General features: G+C 45.2%; 1 protein-coding gene across 1 annotated transcript in view; it reads right to left on the reverse strand.

Annotated features, from left to right (window-relative positions):
* LOC121532119 (aggrecan core protein-like) overlaps nt 1-13,711 on the reverse strand; it is a 31,165-nt gene that overhangs the window by 2,880 nt on the left and 14,574 nt on the right. Inside the window, exons 5-18 of the mRNA XM_041837830.2 lie at nt 13,327-13,454; nt 9,922-10,215; nt 9,455-9,754; nt 9,085-9,259; nt 8,721-8,848; nt 8,008-8,301; nt 7,776-7,877; nt 6,428-7,549; nt 6,103-6,216; nt 2,516-2,674; nt 2,213-2,295; nt 1,870-2,014; nt 1,093-1,275; nt 1-541 (exon numbers count right to left, since the gene is read on the reverse strand). The exon at nt 1-541 is cut by the window's left edge and continues 2,880 nt beyond it. Coding sequence (XP_041693764.2) covers nt 450-541; nt 1,093-1,275; nt 1,870-2,014; nt 2,213-2,295; nt 2,516-2,674; nt 6,103-6,216; nt 6,428-7,549; nt 7,776-7,877; nt 8,008-8,301; nt 8,721-8,848; nt 9,085-9,259; nt 9,455-9,754; nt 9,922-10,215; nt 13,327-13,454 — 3,319 coding nt within the window. The 3' untranslated portion in view covers nt 1-449. The remainder of the gene's footprint in view (nt 542-1,092; nt 1,276-1,869; nt 2,015-2,212; nt 2,296-2,515; nt 2,675-6,102; nt 6,217-6,427; nt 7,550-7,775; nt 7,878-8,007; nt 8,302-8,720; nt 8,849-9,084; nt 9,260-9,454; nt 9,755-9,921; nt 10,216-13,326; nt 13,455-13,711) is intronic.

Genomic DNA, 13,711 nt, shown 5'->3' on the forward strand with positions numbered 1-13,711 from the left:
ATGCTCTGCACAAAGTATCCCCTCAATTATACCTATTTGAGTCTTCCCAAGTACCCCCTGTGGATAGGCCCGGTACCCCCAGGGTTACTAGTACCCCAGGTTGAGAACCACTGCCCAAATACCCCCCACAAAGGCACAGAGTGACACTCAGAGATCAACATTGTCAGTCGGACTATAAAATCCTGTCTAATGTGCTTTGGTGTTTATCTATATACATGGTGGGAATCCGGGGTGGAAATGGGGGAATTCAATCATTTTGACATGTAAAAATGAGCTATAGGTGAATTCAAGGATTTTACATTGGTGGGTTCTCAAAGTAACTTTTCCCCATTTCCACCCCTGGTGGGAACGTTATCTTTTTTTGGTCAGGCAAAATGGCATTTAGTATCAATGTTTCTTTACAAGAGCGGTCAATTTGGTTCTCTTTTAGTGTGTCCCTTCAGTCCTGCTTAGAGAAGCTTCCGCCAAGACCAACTGTTGGGTGCTTTCAACCGTCTCCTGATGGACCTCTTGTGTAGTCTGTTGCTGGGGGTGGCACCAGCTGAGGGAGAGAGAGGCACATGTTGATGACATCATTACAACATTGCTGAATAACCATCAAAGATAAAGAATAAGGAAATTCCAAAGTGCAGGGGTATTCAAAACTGAGCCTGGATGTCCGGAGTACTGCTGGTTTTCTCTTCTACCTGATAATTAATTGCACCCACCTGGTGTCCCAACTCTAAATCAGTCCTTGATTAGAGGGGAAGAATGAAAATCAGAAGTGGAACTTGCTTCGAGGTCCAGATAAAAATGTGCCTGCCATAGTGTCTCATATCTCACCTACTTTACTATACTTTAATGTTATTGCCTTGTTTCCCTAGAGATGTCTATATTTCTCAAGCTTGTGAATGTTGTATCTCTTTTTGTGTTGTTACTCTGTAAGTATGTATGATGTAATCTGCAAGGTTAGTAGACGCTAATCTCGGAACCCAGAAACTATCTTGTGTGTGCTATCTAGCTACTCGATTGACTCTGGGGGCTGAGGTTTTAAATCAGAGTTGACAGACGTGGACGAGACACGATAGATTAAACAAGAAAGGTTAGACTCACATCCTATACACTCCACTTGTGGCTCCTCCCACCGCCCGTCGGGAAGGCAGCGTACAACAGGTGGGTGGCGCTGTGTGAAGCCTGCGTCACACTGGTAGCGGACTATAGAGTTGACGGGGTAGCGGTCTCTTCTGCTGCCCATTGGCCTGGCGTTGTCCACCTCAGGGGGTGAATGGCACATGACTGGGAAGAAAGGGAAAACCAGAGGAATTAGCTAAGGAAATTATCTCAAAAGATCTGTCTATCTGTTTCCAATGATGTTGATAAAATCTGGATTTTATTAACTTTTTCAACTAGGCAAGTCAGTTAAGAACCAATTCTTATTTACAATGATGGCCTACCTCGGCCAAACCCGGACGACGCTGGGCCAATTGTGCGCCGCCCTATGGGACTCCCAACCACAGCCGGATTGTGATACAGCCTGGAATCAAACCAGGGTCTGTAGTGACACCTCTAGCACTGAAATGCAGTGCCTTAGACCGCTGCGCCACTCGGGAACCCAATGATACATTGACTCTTTGTTGTGCCCTACAAATAGTGAGCTGGACCAACAATAGTGTTTTTAGGGGTACCAATTCATTTTAAGACTCACAGTTTGAACACGTTTAACACTTAATTTAACACCTGATGAACCCTTATTTGTGCATAGTCCCCCCCGGACATCCCTATTTTCCAAAAAGCAAGCCTAGTGCTATTTCTCTGTCCTGTTGGCTCAGTCACAGACAGCTGACCCAATTCATGTTCTGTGCCCTCTGACCCTCAACCCCTGCTCCCTACCAGGTTCACTCTTGCAGGTGAAGGGCAGGTGGTAGTTGCAGGGAACATCGTTCCACTGGCCGTTCTCATGCCAGATCATCACTACACAGTCCTCTCCAGAGTTAAAGTAGTTATCTGGCTGGTTGGGCCTCCAGTTCTCAAATTCCTGCATGCGAAGACATCAACACAGGACCATTTGATTAGAAAGTAGGATAAAATAGAATTAACAAGTCAAATGGTAATTTAATATTAATATCAATAAAAATAATGTAAAATATAATTTACAAAAAAAGTAAAGTACAGTAAAGTAAAGTAGGGGACCAGAGTAGGGGATACCTGAACTGGTATAAAACAAAAAACTCACCAATGGACTCCCATCTGTCCAGCGGAACTTATTCTGCATGTCCTTGTCATTGAGTCCAATCCACTGATAGTCCTGAGCGTTAGCTATATGGAAAAATGAAAAGAGAACATTGAGCTGTCATGTACAGTACGTATCAGATATGTTCTATGTTTGTGCGAAAAATAAATTACACACACGCGTGCATGCACACACACACAAACACACACACACACTTCACAACTAAGACAATAAAGAATACGTACACACACACGCTTGCACACACATACACACACACATTTGCACACATCCTATATCTATACTCACAGTTGACAAACTCCTGCTCCTGTTGGGAGGTGATGCTGACCAGGTGGGAGTTGAGCTCTTGGCAGCGCTGCTCAGCATCGGGCCAGGTGTCTCTCTCAAGAAAGTGCAGGTAGCAGCTCCCCATGAACTCCACCCAGCCCTCGGCACAGCCCTGCACTGCTGCACACAAACAGATAGACACATTCACAAATGTACTGTAAATGTTGGCTTTTTATTTAATTTATACAACCCTCCCCCTCCCCTTTAACCATAGGCGGCGCTACCATAAGGCTAGGTGTAGCCATAGGCGGCGCGTCCATAAGGCTATCTGTAACCATAGGCGGCGCTACCATAAGGCTAGCTGTAACCATAGGCGGCGCGTCCATAAGGCTAGCTGTAACCATAGGCGGCGCTACCATAAGGCTAGCTGTAACCATAGGCGGCGCTACCATAAGGCTAGCTGTAACCATAGGCGGCGCGTCCATAAGGCTAGCTGTAACCATAGGCGGCGCTACCATAAGGCTAGCTGTAACCATAGGCGGCGCTACCATAAGGCTAGCTGTAACCATAGGCGGCGCTACCATAAGGCTAGCTGTAACCATAGGCGGCGCTACCATAAGGCTAGCTGTAACCATAGGCGGCGCTACCATAAGGCTAGCTGTAACCATAGGTGGCGTGTCCATAAGGCTAGCTGTAACCATAGGCGGCGCTACCATAAGGCTAGCTGTAACCATAGGCGGCGCTACCATAAGGCTAGCTGTAACCATAGGCGGCGCTACCATAAGGCTAGCTGTAACCATAGGTGGCGCGTCCATAAGGCTAGCTGTAACCATAGGCGGCGCTACCATAAGGCTAGCTGTAACCATAGGCGGGCGCTACCATAAGGCTAGCTGTAACCATAGGCGGCGCTACCATAAGGCTAGCTGTAACCATAGGCGGCGCTACCATAAGGCTAGCTGTAACCATAGGCGGCGCGTCCATAAGGCTAGCTGTAACCATAGGCGGCGCTACCATAAGGCTAGCTGTAACCATAGGCGGCGCTACCATAAGGCTAGCTGTAACCATAGGCGGCGCTACCATAAGGCTAGGTGTAACCATAGGCGGCGCTACCATAAGGCTAGCTAAGCTTCCCCTAAAGTAAATTGAATTAAATTGACAAAATTATATAGCCTAATTAGCCTACTCTTGTCTATACAGAAATACCTAAAATCATTCATAAGACCAGAAAGCATGATTTGGAGGATCATAGGATCATTAGCTTATTTTAAAAAAATAAGCTGTGGATTGTTTTAAATCGCATAGTCTGTCGGAAGGGCTCACAATTTGGGCAGCGCACACGGCAAATACCAAATACACCTAAAGAAAATAAATGTTCTGAAATGGCTCTTTTAAGGGTCCGTGGAGAACTCTTCCATGATGAAGAACCTTTGAGTTAAGTGTGGGGTTCTTGATGTGGCACCTACGGTTCTTCAGAATTCTAAGAGCTTATTGAAATTTATGGAAGCCTGCAGATGTGTTACTTTCATGGCACACAGAGAATTGGCAAGTGTTAACTAATGTTGATTTTTTTTGTATAACATTTTTAGTGCTGATTCAATAGTTAAATGAACACTGTAAAAACTTGAATTATCACTCAGTGGTGTAAAATAACCCCTGTGTTGGTGTTAATAACCAGAATTGAACCAAAACCACGCCCATCATTATCATATTTCCTAGCATGCTCTATTGCAGATTGATTTTTTAAATTGTTTGTTTCACTATGTCTTTGCATGTATACTGAACAAAAATATAAATGCAACATGTAAAGTGTTCGTCCCATGTTTCATGAGCTGAAATAAAAGATCACAGAAATGTTCCATACGCACAAAAAACATATTTCGCTCAAATTTTGTGCACAAATTTGTTTACATCCTTGTTAGTGAGCATTTCTTATTTGCCAAGATAATCCATCTCCCTGACAGGTGTGGCATATCAAGAAGCTGATTAAACAGCATGATCATTACACAGGTGACCTTGTGCTGGGGACAATAAAAGGCCACTCTAAAATGCATGCAGTTTTGTCACGCAACACAATGCCACAGATGTCTGAAGTTTTGAGGGAGCGTGCAATTTGCATGCTGACTGCAGGAATGTCCACCAGAGCTGTTGCCAGAGAATGTAATGTTAATTTCTCTACCATAAGTCGCCTCCAACGTCGTTTTAGAAAATTTGGCAGTACTTCCAACCGGCCTCACAACCGCAGACCACGTGTAACCATGTAGGCTCAGGTCCTCCACATCCGGCTTCTTCACCTGCGGGATCGTCTGAGACCAGCCACCCGGACAGCTGATGAAACTATTGTATTTCTGTTTGTAATAAAGTCCTTTTGTGGGGAAAAATTAAGTCTGATTGGCTGGACCTGACTCCCCAGTGGGTGGCCCTGCCTCCCAAGTGGGTGGGACTATGCCCGTTGGCCCACCAATGGCTCCCCCCTTGCCCAGTCATGTGAAATCCATAGATTAGGGCCTAATTAATTTATTGCAATTGACTGATTTCCTTATATGAACTGTAGCTCAGTAAAATTGTTGAAATTTTTACATGTTGCATTTATATTTTTGTTTATTGATTCATTCATTAATCTTATGCTACTCAAATATACAGAAGTAACATACATTTTTCTAAACTATTCCAATCTGTTACTTGGACTTAATGCACCCATTACTGAAATGGTTGTTCCAGTTTAGATGTTTAGGGTAGTCTTATATCTTAGTCTTCCCAACCCTGGCAGTCATTTTGAATGTAGGTTGCGGGTGAATAAAAATTCAAAATGTCGGAATCCCCACTCTGGCTGGATTCCAATAGGAATTATGCATCACTTTGCAAGACAGCACAACGTGACTTGCAGGACTGATGTGGACTGTAAACTATGAGTTTCAGGCCACTGTATTAAGTTAAAACTAGGCCCTCAAAATAAGGTCTTATGAAATACTTGAATAATAAAATTAATGACAACATATTCACTTAGGCTCTCACTTGGTGAAGGCCACATGACTGAAAATGAATGAATGCAACAACCATGTCTCTGTCACTAGCAAACACAGTCATGGGTGGTACTGGTAACTCTAAAATTCAATCGAAAGGCACCCTGGGAAATATGCAAATGCTTAAAACCCTACGACAGGGCTATTCAATTCCGGTCCTGGAGGGCCGAAACATTTCTGGTTTTGGATTTTTGTATGGTTCTTCAAAGAACCATCCCATTTATGGTTCTTCAGAGACCCTAAAATGGTTCACCTATGGCATCGCTCTCAAGAACATTACCTTTATTTTTGCACCTTTGTTTTTAAGAGTGTAGATGATCGTTGAGTTGCGAATGTCAGTGAAAGGTCCAGCCAGCCATATCGCAATATTTCAAAATACAATCGCGGAAAAACATAGTTTGAGACTCACACGCCGCCTATGCCTGTAACGGTATACGTTGTTGGACATGGAACTTTAATTTGCATGTAAGTACAAAAATAACAAAATATTGATACCGGGAATGTTGAGTGAAATGTCTATAATAGATATGTGGGCTTGTAATCACGTGAATACATCTTGTAACACATAGTGTTGTCACTGAGACTCACACGTGCTGCAGTCCTCTCCAGTGAATCCATGTGGGCATTGGCACACAGCAATGCCATCCTGCACAGAACAGGTGCCTGTGCCACACGGGTTAGGCTCACAAGGGTCAGGATCAGCTAGAAAGAGGCAGGGTCAGAAAATAATGGGTTGATTTAGACAATATGCTTACCAGGGGACATTGTTCATTAGCTGTTAGCATATGGTGGATGAAGCAAAGTAAACAATGGCTTATCGTAGATGCTGTAACCAATGGCCTATAGAACACTTCTAAGGGAAGATATGACCAAATTATTAAATATCGTGGTACTATTCCTTTAAGCAACTTACCATCAACTACAGCAGGCTCCTCCACCACAGCAGGGGTCACCATTGTATTGGCGGGTGCTGTTGTTGGGCTAGAGAAGACTGCAGACGGTGCCGTGACATTGATTGTCTCCGTGGGCCCTTCCAGCCCTTCTTGCTCCTGCCCTTCGTGCTCCTGGCCTTCGTGCTCCTGGCCTTCCTCCACCAGGTCCAGGTCATCCCCTCTTCCCGTGTTTCCGATATACTCTGGGTAAGTCATGGTAGAACCAGGGGGCAACACCACAGACAGGCCTTCTGCGACCATTGACTCCCCCAGGGAGAGCCCACTGGCTGAGGTGCTCCCTTCATGGTGGCTACTGCCGTCTCCACTGACCTCTATGTAGCCCCGGCCCTGCTCTGGACGCTGTCGTGTTGTCACCTCCATCATCCCATCTTCTGTCAGGAAGATAACCTCATGGCCTGAGTGGGATCCGTCACCACTGGATGGGAATCCAGAGCCGCTGTGAAAACCGTAAGGATAACCGGAGGCGAAGGGCTGGTAGCCAGAGACCTCCTGCTCTCCCGAGGACTTCTCGGTCAGGTCGATGAGACCTGAATGCTCAAAAGATATGTCGGGAAGTCCAGAGCCAGAGGTGCTGGTCACATCCCCACTGAAGAAGCCACCCGATCCAGAAACTCCACTGGAGCCACTGACATCCACACCTCCTTGTCCAAACTCCTGTCCAGTGGGCTGCTGCTTGGAGATGTCCACCATCTCTCCGTTCACCATGATGATGACAGAATCCCCGCTACCGCTCAGGTCCCCAGATACCCCGCTGCCACTACCGGAGTGGGGAAGGACACCGGACAGTTGCCCACCGCTGAACTCTCCCACCCCCACCCCGGACCCACTATTCCCAGACCCAACTCCAGGGGGGTAAATGACAGTGGTGCTCCCTTCTACAGCCTCCTGTAGACCTCCAGAGCTAGAGCCCTCTCCTGACAAGATGTGCCCACTGCCCTCGAATGTGAAGCCAGACCCAGAGCCCTCGCCACTGTCCCCACCAAATGTATCTCCGCTACCAGGGGTTTCACTGCCAAAACCACTGGCAGAATGCTCAGCTAAGCCTGAACCAGACACATCCACAGGTGGTATGATGGGGCTCACTGAAAAACCACAGAGAGCGAACAAAGGAAAAAGAACATGTAGTATTAACACACTCTGACTAGAAAACAGCTTATGCATTTTGATTTAACCAGAGGCAAACATGCTAGTATGTAATTCTCTTTCATTCTACTGTTACGTTTGGCATAGTCAGCAGGATAAATGTACAGGAAATACTAGCAGTGATACAGAAATACCCGTTGACCACTTAATATAGAGATCTTTTACCAAGAGTCAATTGGTCCGTTCTGGTTGTCATGTTGATCATTTCCTCCTCGACAACTACAGTAACGTTGAGTCTGGTTTCAGTGTGAATAATCGTATGTTCAGCTACAAAACAAAGAAAACCAACACAATATCATTTTCATGCTTTTAACAGTGGCTGTATTTGGGCTTAATCAGTTTGAGATTTAACAGCCACCCTATTGATGACTCTGAACAGATCCAAACTCATACATACCTCTGAAGCAGTATGCGTCGTATCTGGAGTGCTGGTCGGGGTGTCCCGTCTGGTTGGGGAAGGCGTAGATGGTGTGTACCCCAGCCTTGCCTCCTCCACAGTGGGGCCTAGGGGTGTGGATGGGGTAACGGACGCTGCGGTCCTGCAGCCAGCCTGGACGGCACTTGTCAAAGCCCTGTTTCCAGGCAGCATAGAGCTGCCCTGTGGTGGCTAGCGTGGTGTTGAGCTTCTGACAGTGGGCCATGGCCTCCTTGTAGGAGAAGCTGTCATAGTCGCTGGTGTAGAACAGCTCCCCTGAGAGATGAGGAAGAAGAGAGAGCAGGTGGTTTTACTAGGGCGACCACATGTCCCGGATTGTGTGGGACAGTCCCGCATTTTGTCCCGCATGCTGCCCCAAAATATTATTCATGCAGGCTACACTGTCCCGCAAATGTAATTCAAAATCATCGAGTTTGGGTCACCACATTTGGGTATTTTAAATGTGGTCACCCTAAGTTTTACTCAGTAGTCACCATCATGTTTGATGGTTCACTTTACATCTGAAGTCTATAGAAGAAAAAGAAGAAGAAGAAGAAGAAATCTCTCAACATCTGAAGCTAAGCTCTGTAGAGAAGAAGAAGAAGAAGAAATCACTTAACATCTGAAGCTAAGCTCTGAAGAAAAAGAAGACAAAGAAGAAGAAGAAGAATAGGGTCCATGCGCCATGAACTGACCCTTGAGGCGGTCCACATAGCAGTAGACATCGTATTGCTCGGTAGCGGGTCTCAGGCCGTAGGACCTCACCCCTGGGAGATGCTCCAGGTTCCCTGAGCACTTATCTCTGGGAGACAGGATGGGGTACCTGGCCACAGGAGAGAGCAAACTGTCACTATCCAGGTAAGGGAAATTCCTCTTCAGGAAAAGAGACTGGAAAGTGGAGTTTCAAAATTCTGGAAACATCCCCAAAGTTCCCAGGTTTTTCAGATATCTCAATCAGAGAATGTCTGCAATCATGAGGGAATATGCAGGGAAGGAATCCTACAACCGGGATTTCTGTAAAACCAGAATTGTGCAACCCTACTGAGAGGGCTATCTCACCTGACGGTCTGGTCCCTAAGCCAGCCTGCATCACAGTTGTGGAGCCCTGCCTCGTAGGCTGCCTGGAGCTGCTGAGAGCTGGCGATGACCGCACCTACACTCTGACAGGCCAGCTGGGCCTCCATGAAGGACAGGGCATAGCGACTGGAGCCAGCACGGTAGTGGAACACTACACCTATAGTGAGAGACGGAAGGAGGGAGGGAGGAGTAGGAAGATAAGGGGGTAGAGAGAAAGAGGGGAGATAGGGGAGGGAAGAGACAGACAGAACCAAACACAGAATTTGTGTTATTACGCTTGAAAATGAAAATGGCAACTACGGCAAAATAGAAACAATTTCCGCCATGATGCTGATCAGCACAATCTGCTAACCTGTAGGAGACATGGCAATGTCATTGTCATGAGGGAACTCGGAGGCCATATCAGGTTTAGCTGTCACCCTGCTGATGATCTCTTCCCCCACGACCGGGGTGACCTTGGCATACGTGTCGTTCACACTGGGGAGGATGGGTAAGGGCAGTTCCATGCTGGTGGTGTCCAGGGGGGCTTGGGTCTGAACCTCCCCCTGTGCCTCAGCCTCAGAGGTGGTGGTACGCCCCAGGTAAACCATGGGGCCAGCTGTGATGGTGGCCACCTCTGGGAACGGGGTGGTCTTGACTACACCGTCGTCCTCTGTGAAATAGACCATTGGCAGCAGGAAAAGTTAAAGCCACACTCTGTGTTACTGGAAATCACTCTGGCTTTAACACACCCAAATTAATTTCACAATTACACCTTCAACACTGCCTTTTTTCTTTAAAAGGAAGTGATTCCCTTTTGACGCCTTTCTTTACACTTACCTTGGTAGCAGATAGCGTCGTAGCGGGAGTCTGGGTAGGGGTAGCCTGTCTGGTTAGGGAACAGGTACACAGTCCTCACTCCAAGTAGTCCTCCACCGCACTGGGGCCTGGCGATGTTGATAGGGTAGCGGACGCTTCTATCTGCCAGCCAGCCCGCGTTGCACACATCCATGCCAGCCTTCCAGGCCAGGTACAGCTGCCCTGTGGTGGCCAGCTTGGCCCCTAGTTTGGCACACTGGTCCATTGCCTGGTAAAAGGTGAACTTCTCAATGGACATGGAGTAGAACACTCTGCCTGGGGATGATGTAGAGGGGAAGGCAAAGAGTGAGAAACAGAGGCAGGCAGGCAAACAGACAGTTATCTGTTATGATTTCCGCTTCTTACTTCTCAAGCTAATATAATATATTAGGCTAGCTAGTTGGGTAGCTGTAGCTAGCTAGCAAGATTATCATCATGGCATGTATGGCAAGTGCATCAGCAATCAACATCAAGTTGATGCCCAGCTAACGATTCTAGGGAGAGATAACTTTTTTGTCATGTTACCCGTAATGTTCCCCTAATGTTTGAGTGTCCAGTTATCCGTTAGTTAGAGGAACATTCTATCTATGCTAGCAAAAACCTTCTGAGAACCTTTTTAGCATGTTTTGGCATTGCAGTTAGGAAAACGTTTCCTTAATGTCAAACAGAACATTCCCAGAGCGTGGCTGCCATGTTCTCAGAATAAACAATATTAATGTTCTAGGCAAGTTTCATTGGACGTTGCAAGAACATTTCTGTGTAAAGTTTTCTGAGGCTTAAGGGAATATTACAGTAAAGTCCCTCCAAACATACACAGAACATGGTTGCCAGGTCTCAGAATATACAATATTAATGTTCTGCCATGTTCTCAGATCATAAGATATTAATGTCATAGACACGTGTCATGGGAACGCTGCAAGAACATTCGTAGCTGTCTATTTACCAGTACAAACTGATGCTGGCACTAAGACTGCACTCAATGAGCTGTATAAGGCCATAAGCAAACAGGGGCAGCGCTCCTAGTGGCCGGGGATTTTAATGCAGGGGAACTTAAATCCGTTCGCCCTAATTTCTACTCAGGAGACTGAAAAGATTTGGCATGGGTCCTCAGATCCTCAAATAGTTCTACAGCTGCACCATCGAGAGCATCCTGACTGGTTGCATCACTGCCTGGTATGGCAACTGCTCGGCCTCCGACCACAAGGCACTACAGAGGGTAGTGCGTATGGCCCAGTACATCACTGGAGCCAAGCTTCCTGCCATCCAGGACCTCTATACCAGGCGGTGTCCTAAAAATTGTCAAAGACTCCAGCCACCCTAGTCATAGACTGTTCTCTCTGCTACCACACGGCAAGCGTTACTGGAGCGCCAAGTCTAGGTCCAAAAGGCTTCTTAACAGCTGCTACTCTTTGTTTATTATCTATGCATAGTCACTTTAACTCTACCCACATGTACATATTACCTCAATTACCTCGACTAACCTGTGCCCCCGCACATTGACTCTGTACCGGTACCCCCTGTATATAGCCTCCCTACTGTTATTTTATTTTACTTCTGCTCTTAAATTATTTTTAACTTAACCATTTTTTAAACTTATTTTTCTTAAAACTGCATTGTTGGTTAAGGGCTTGTAAGTAAGCATTTCACTGTAAGGTCTACACCTGTTGTATTCGGCGCATGTGACAAATACAATTTGATTTGATTTTATGTGTCCAGTTTTCTGTGGGTTAGGAGAATTTTCCATCAACATCCCACCAAACATGCAAAGAACATGGTTGCCATGTTCTCAGAACATATTATATGAATGTTCTAGACACGTTCTAGACATCAAATAAACGTCCCCCCCTAAACATTTTTTTTATAAGAATAATATTTTCATTACACATCACGCCTTGTTACTGTTGCCGAGCCAATCAAGGCTCTGATTGGTGAGCCACTGATCAATTCATAGCTCTTTATCTGTTGACATGCTTAGGGATACTCACACACAGTGCGTTTGACATACAGTGTTTTTAACTTACATATTTGACACACTTTGACATTCTTGATTACATTGTGCATGTTCATTTATATAGTAATTATTATTCAACAGTCCTCACCTGGGATTTGAACTCACAACCTCTTGGTTCACAGTAGTACTCCAATCTTCCTGCTATGCTACGATGTCTGTGTAAGGTATCAATGAATCAGACTATTCTCTCAGCATTGATTTTATTTACTTATTTCAGCAATTTAAGAGCTTTCAGTATAGTTGTCTAATGTTGGTGGGGCATGTTAACCTGTTTTAATGATACTCCTGAATCACTATGATCAGTAAAGGTTTTGCTTGAGTGTACTTTTAACGGAGCTATTGCTTACCACCCTATTGCTTACAGCATTACACCTCTCAAGTTGTTGCAGACCTATCAAGTTGTTTCAGATCAGTGCCTAGGGAGGAGGGGGTAGTGTTTCTTCTGGACAGGACAGGGCCTAACTATACTGGCCCAATAAGCATATTTCTTAGAGATATCCATTATTGGGACAGTGGTTAGGGTGTTTCTTTATTGGTGCTGGTGGCTAGGGAAATCACACTACTCTCACGTTCTTAGCAAAATATGTTAACGTCTTTATTTGGCAACAGTTACAACACACTAACCTGAGCTAAGAAACCCTAACCCCTCCTCACTATAGGCACTTATGTAGATGAAAAAACTTGATAGGTGTAAGCAATAGGGTGAATTCACTGTGAAGTAAAACAAATATTTTATTGATTATAGTGATTCAGGAGTATCATTACAACAGGTTAACATGCCCCACCAACATTAGACAACTACAGAGAAAGCCCTTAAATTAAGGAAATAAGTCAATCAAATCAATGATGAGAATAGTCAGATTAACCGATGCCGGACACGGACCTGGTAGCATAGCGACTGTGAACCAAGAGGTTGGGAGTTCAAACCACAGGTGAGGACATTTATTATTACTGTATAAATGAACATGCACAATGTAAATATCTACATAAAATATGTAAGTTGAAAACACTATGTTAAAAGCACTGTGTGTGATTATCCCTAACCTTGCCAACAGACAAAGAGCTATGAATGGATCAGAACATGGTAACCACTTTCAGGGTGTTCTATTTGACATTAAAGGAATGGTCTCTTGGAAACATTCCTCGCACATCACAGGAACATTACTATGAAAACGTTAGTTAATGACCTAATGAGACTCTTAAGGGAACATTCTCTAAAGTTGTGGGAACGTTTGTTGCTGACTGGGTGTAGCTCATATTATTCTTTGCATGATACTTTGACTTCAAATTATCATTCTCCTATTCATACGCTATAAATCATGCTTGCATGACAACCATGACAACCATGATAAACTACAATATTTGCTGTTGAGTACCTGACATCTTCTGTGCGAAGCAGTACACGTCATAAGTGTCGTTGACCTCTCTCACGCCATAGGTTCGCACACCCGGGAACTCATCCTTGTCTCCAAAGCAACCCTCACGAGGCTCATGGATGGGGTACCTTGAGTAGATCACGTAACATGGCAGAGAACAAAATGGTCCATACACATGACACATCAATTAGTCTGAAATTATATATATTTTAAAAATCCCAAATGGTTATAACGTTGCTTCATTCCAAACCATGGTTTAGAACCCCCATACTCAACTGGCGGACTGTGGTCCGGAGCCGGACCCAGAACGGGGTCAATACAGATCGCGGGTCCCGACTACCAAATATTTTATTTTAATGAATTTGTGTGTGTGTGGGGGGGGGGC

Source organism: Coregonus clupeaformis, chromosome 19 (assembly GCF_020615455.1).
Source record: "Coregonus clupeaformis isolate EN_2021a chromosome 19, ASM2061545v1, whole genome shotgun sequence".
In the NCBI taxonomy this organism is placed as follows: Eukaryota; Metazoa; Chordata; class Actinopteri; order Salmoniformes; family Salmonidae; genus Coregonus; species Coregonus clupeaformis.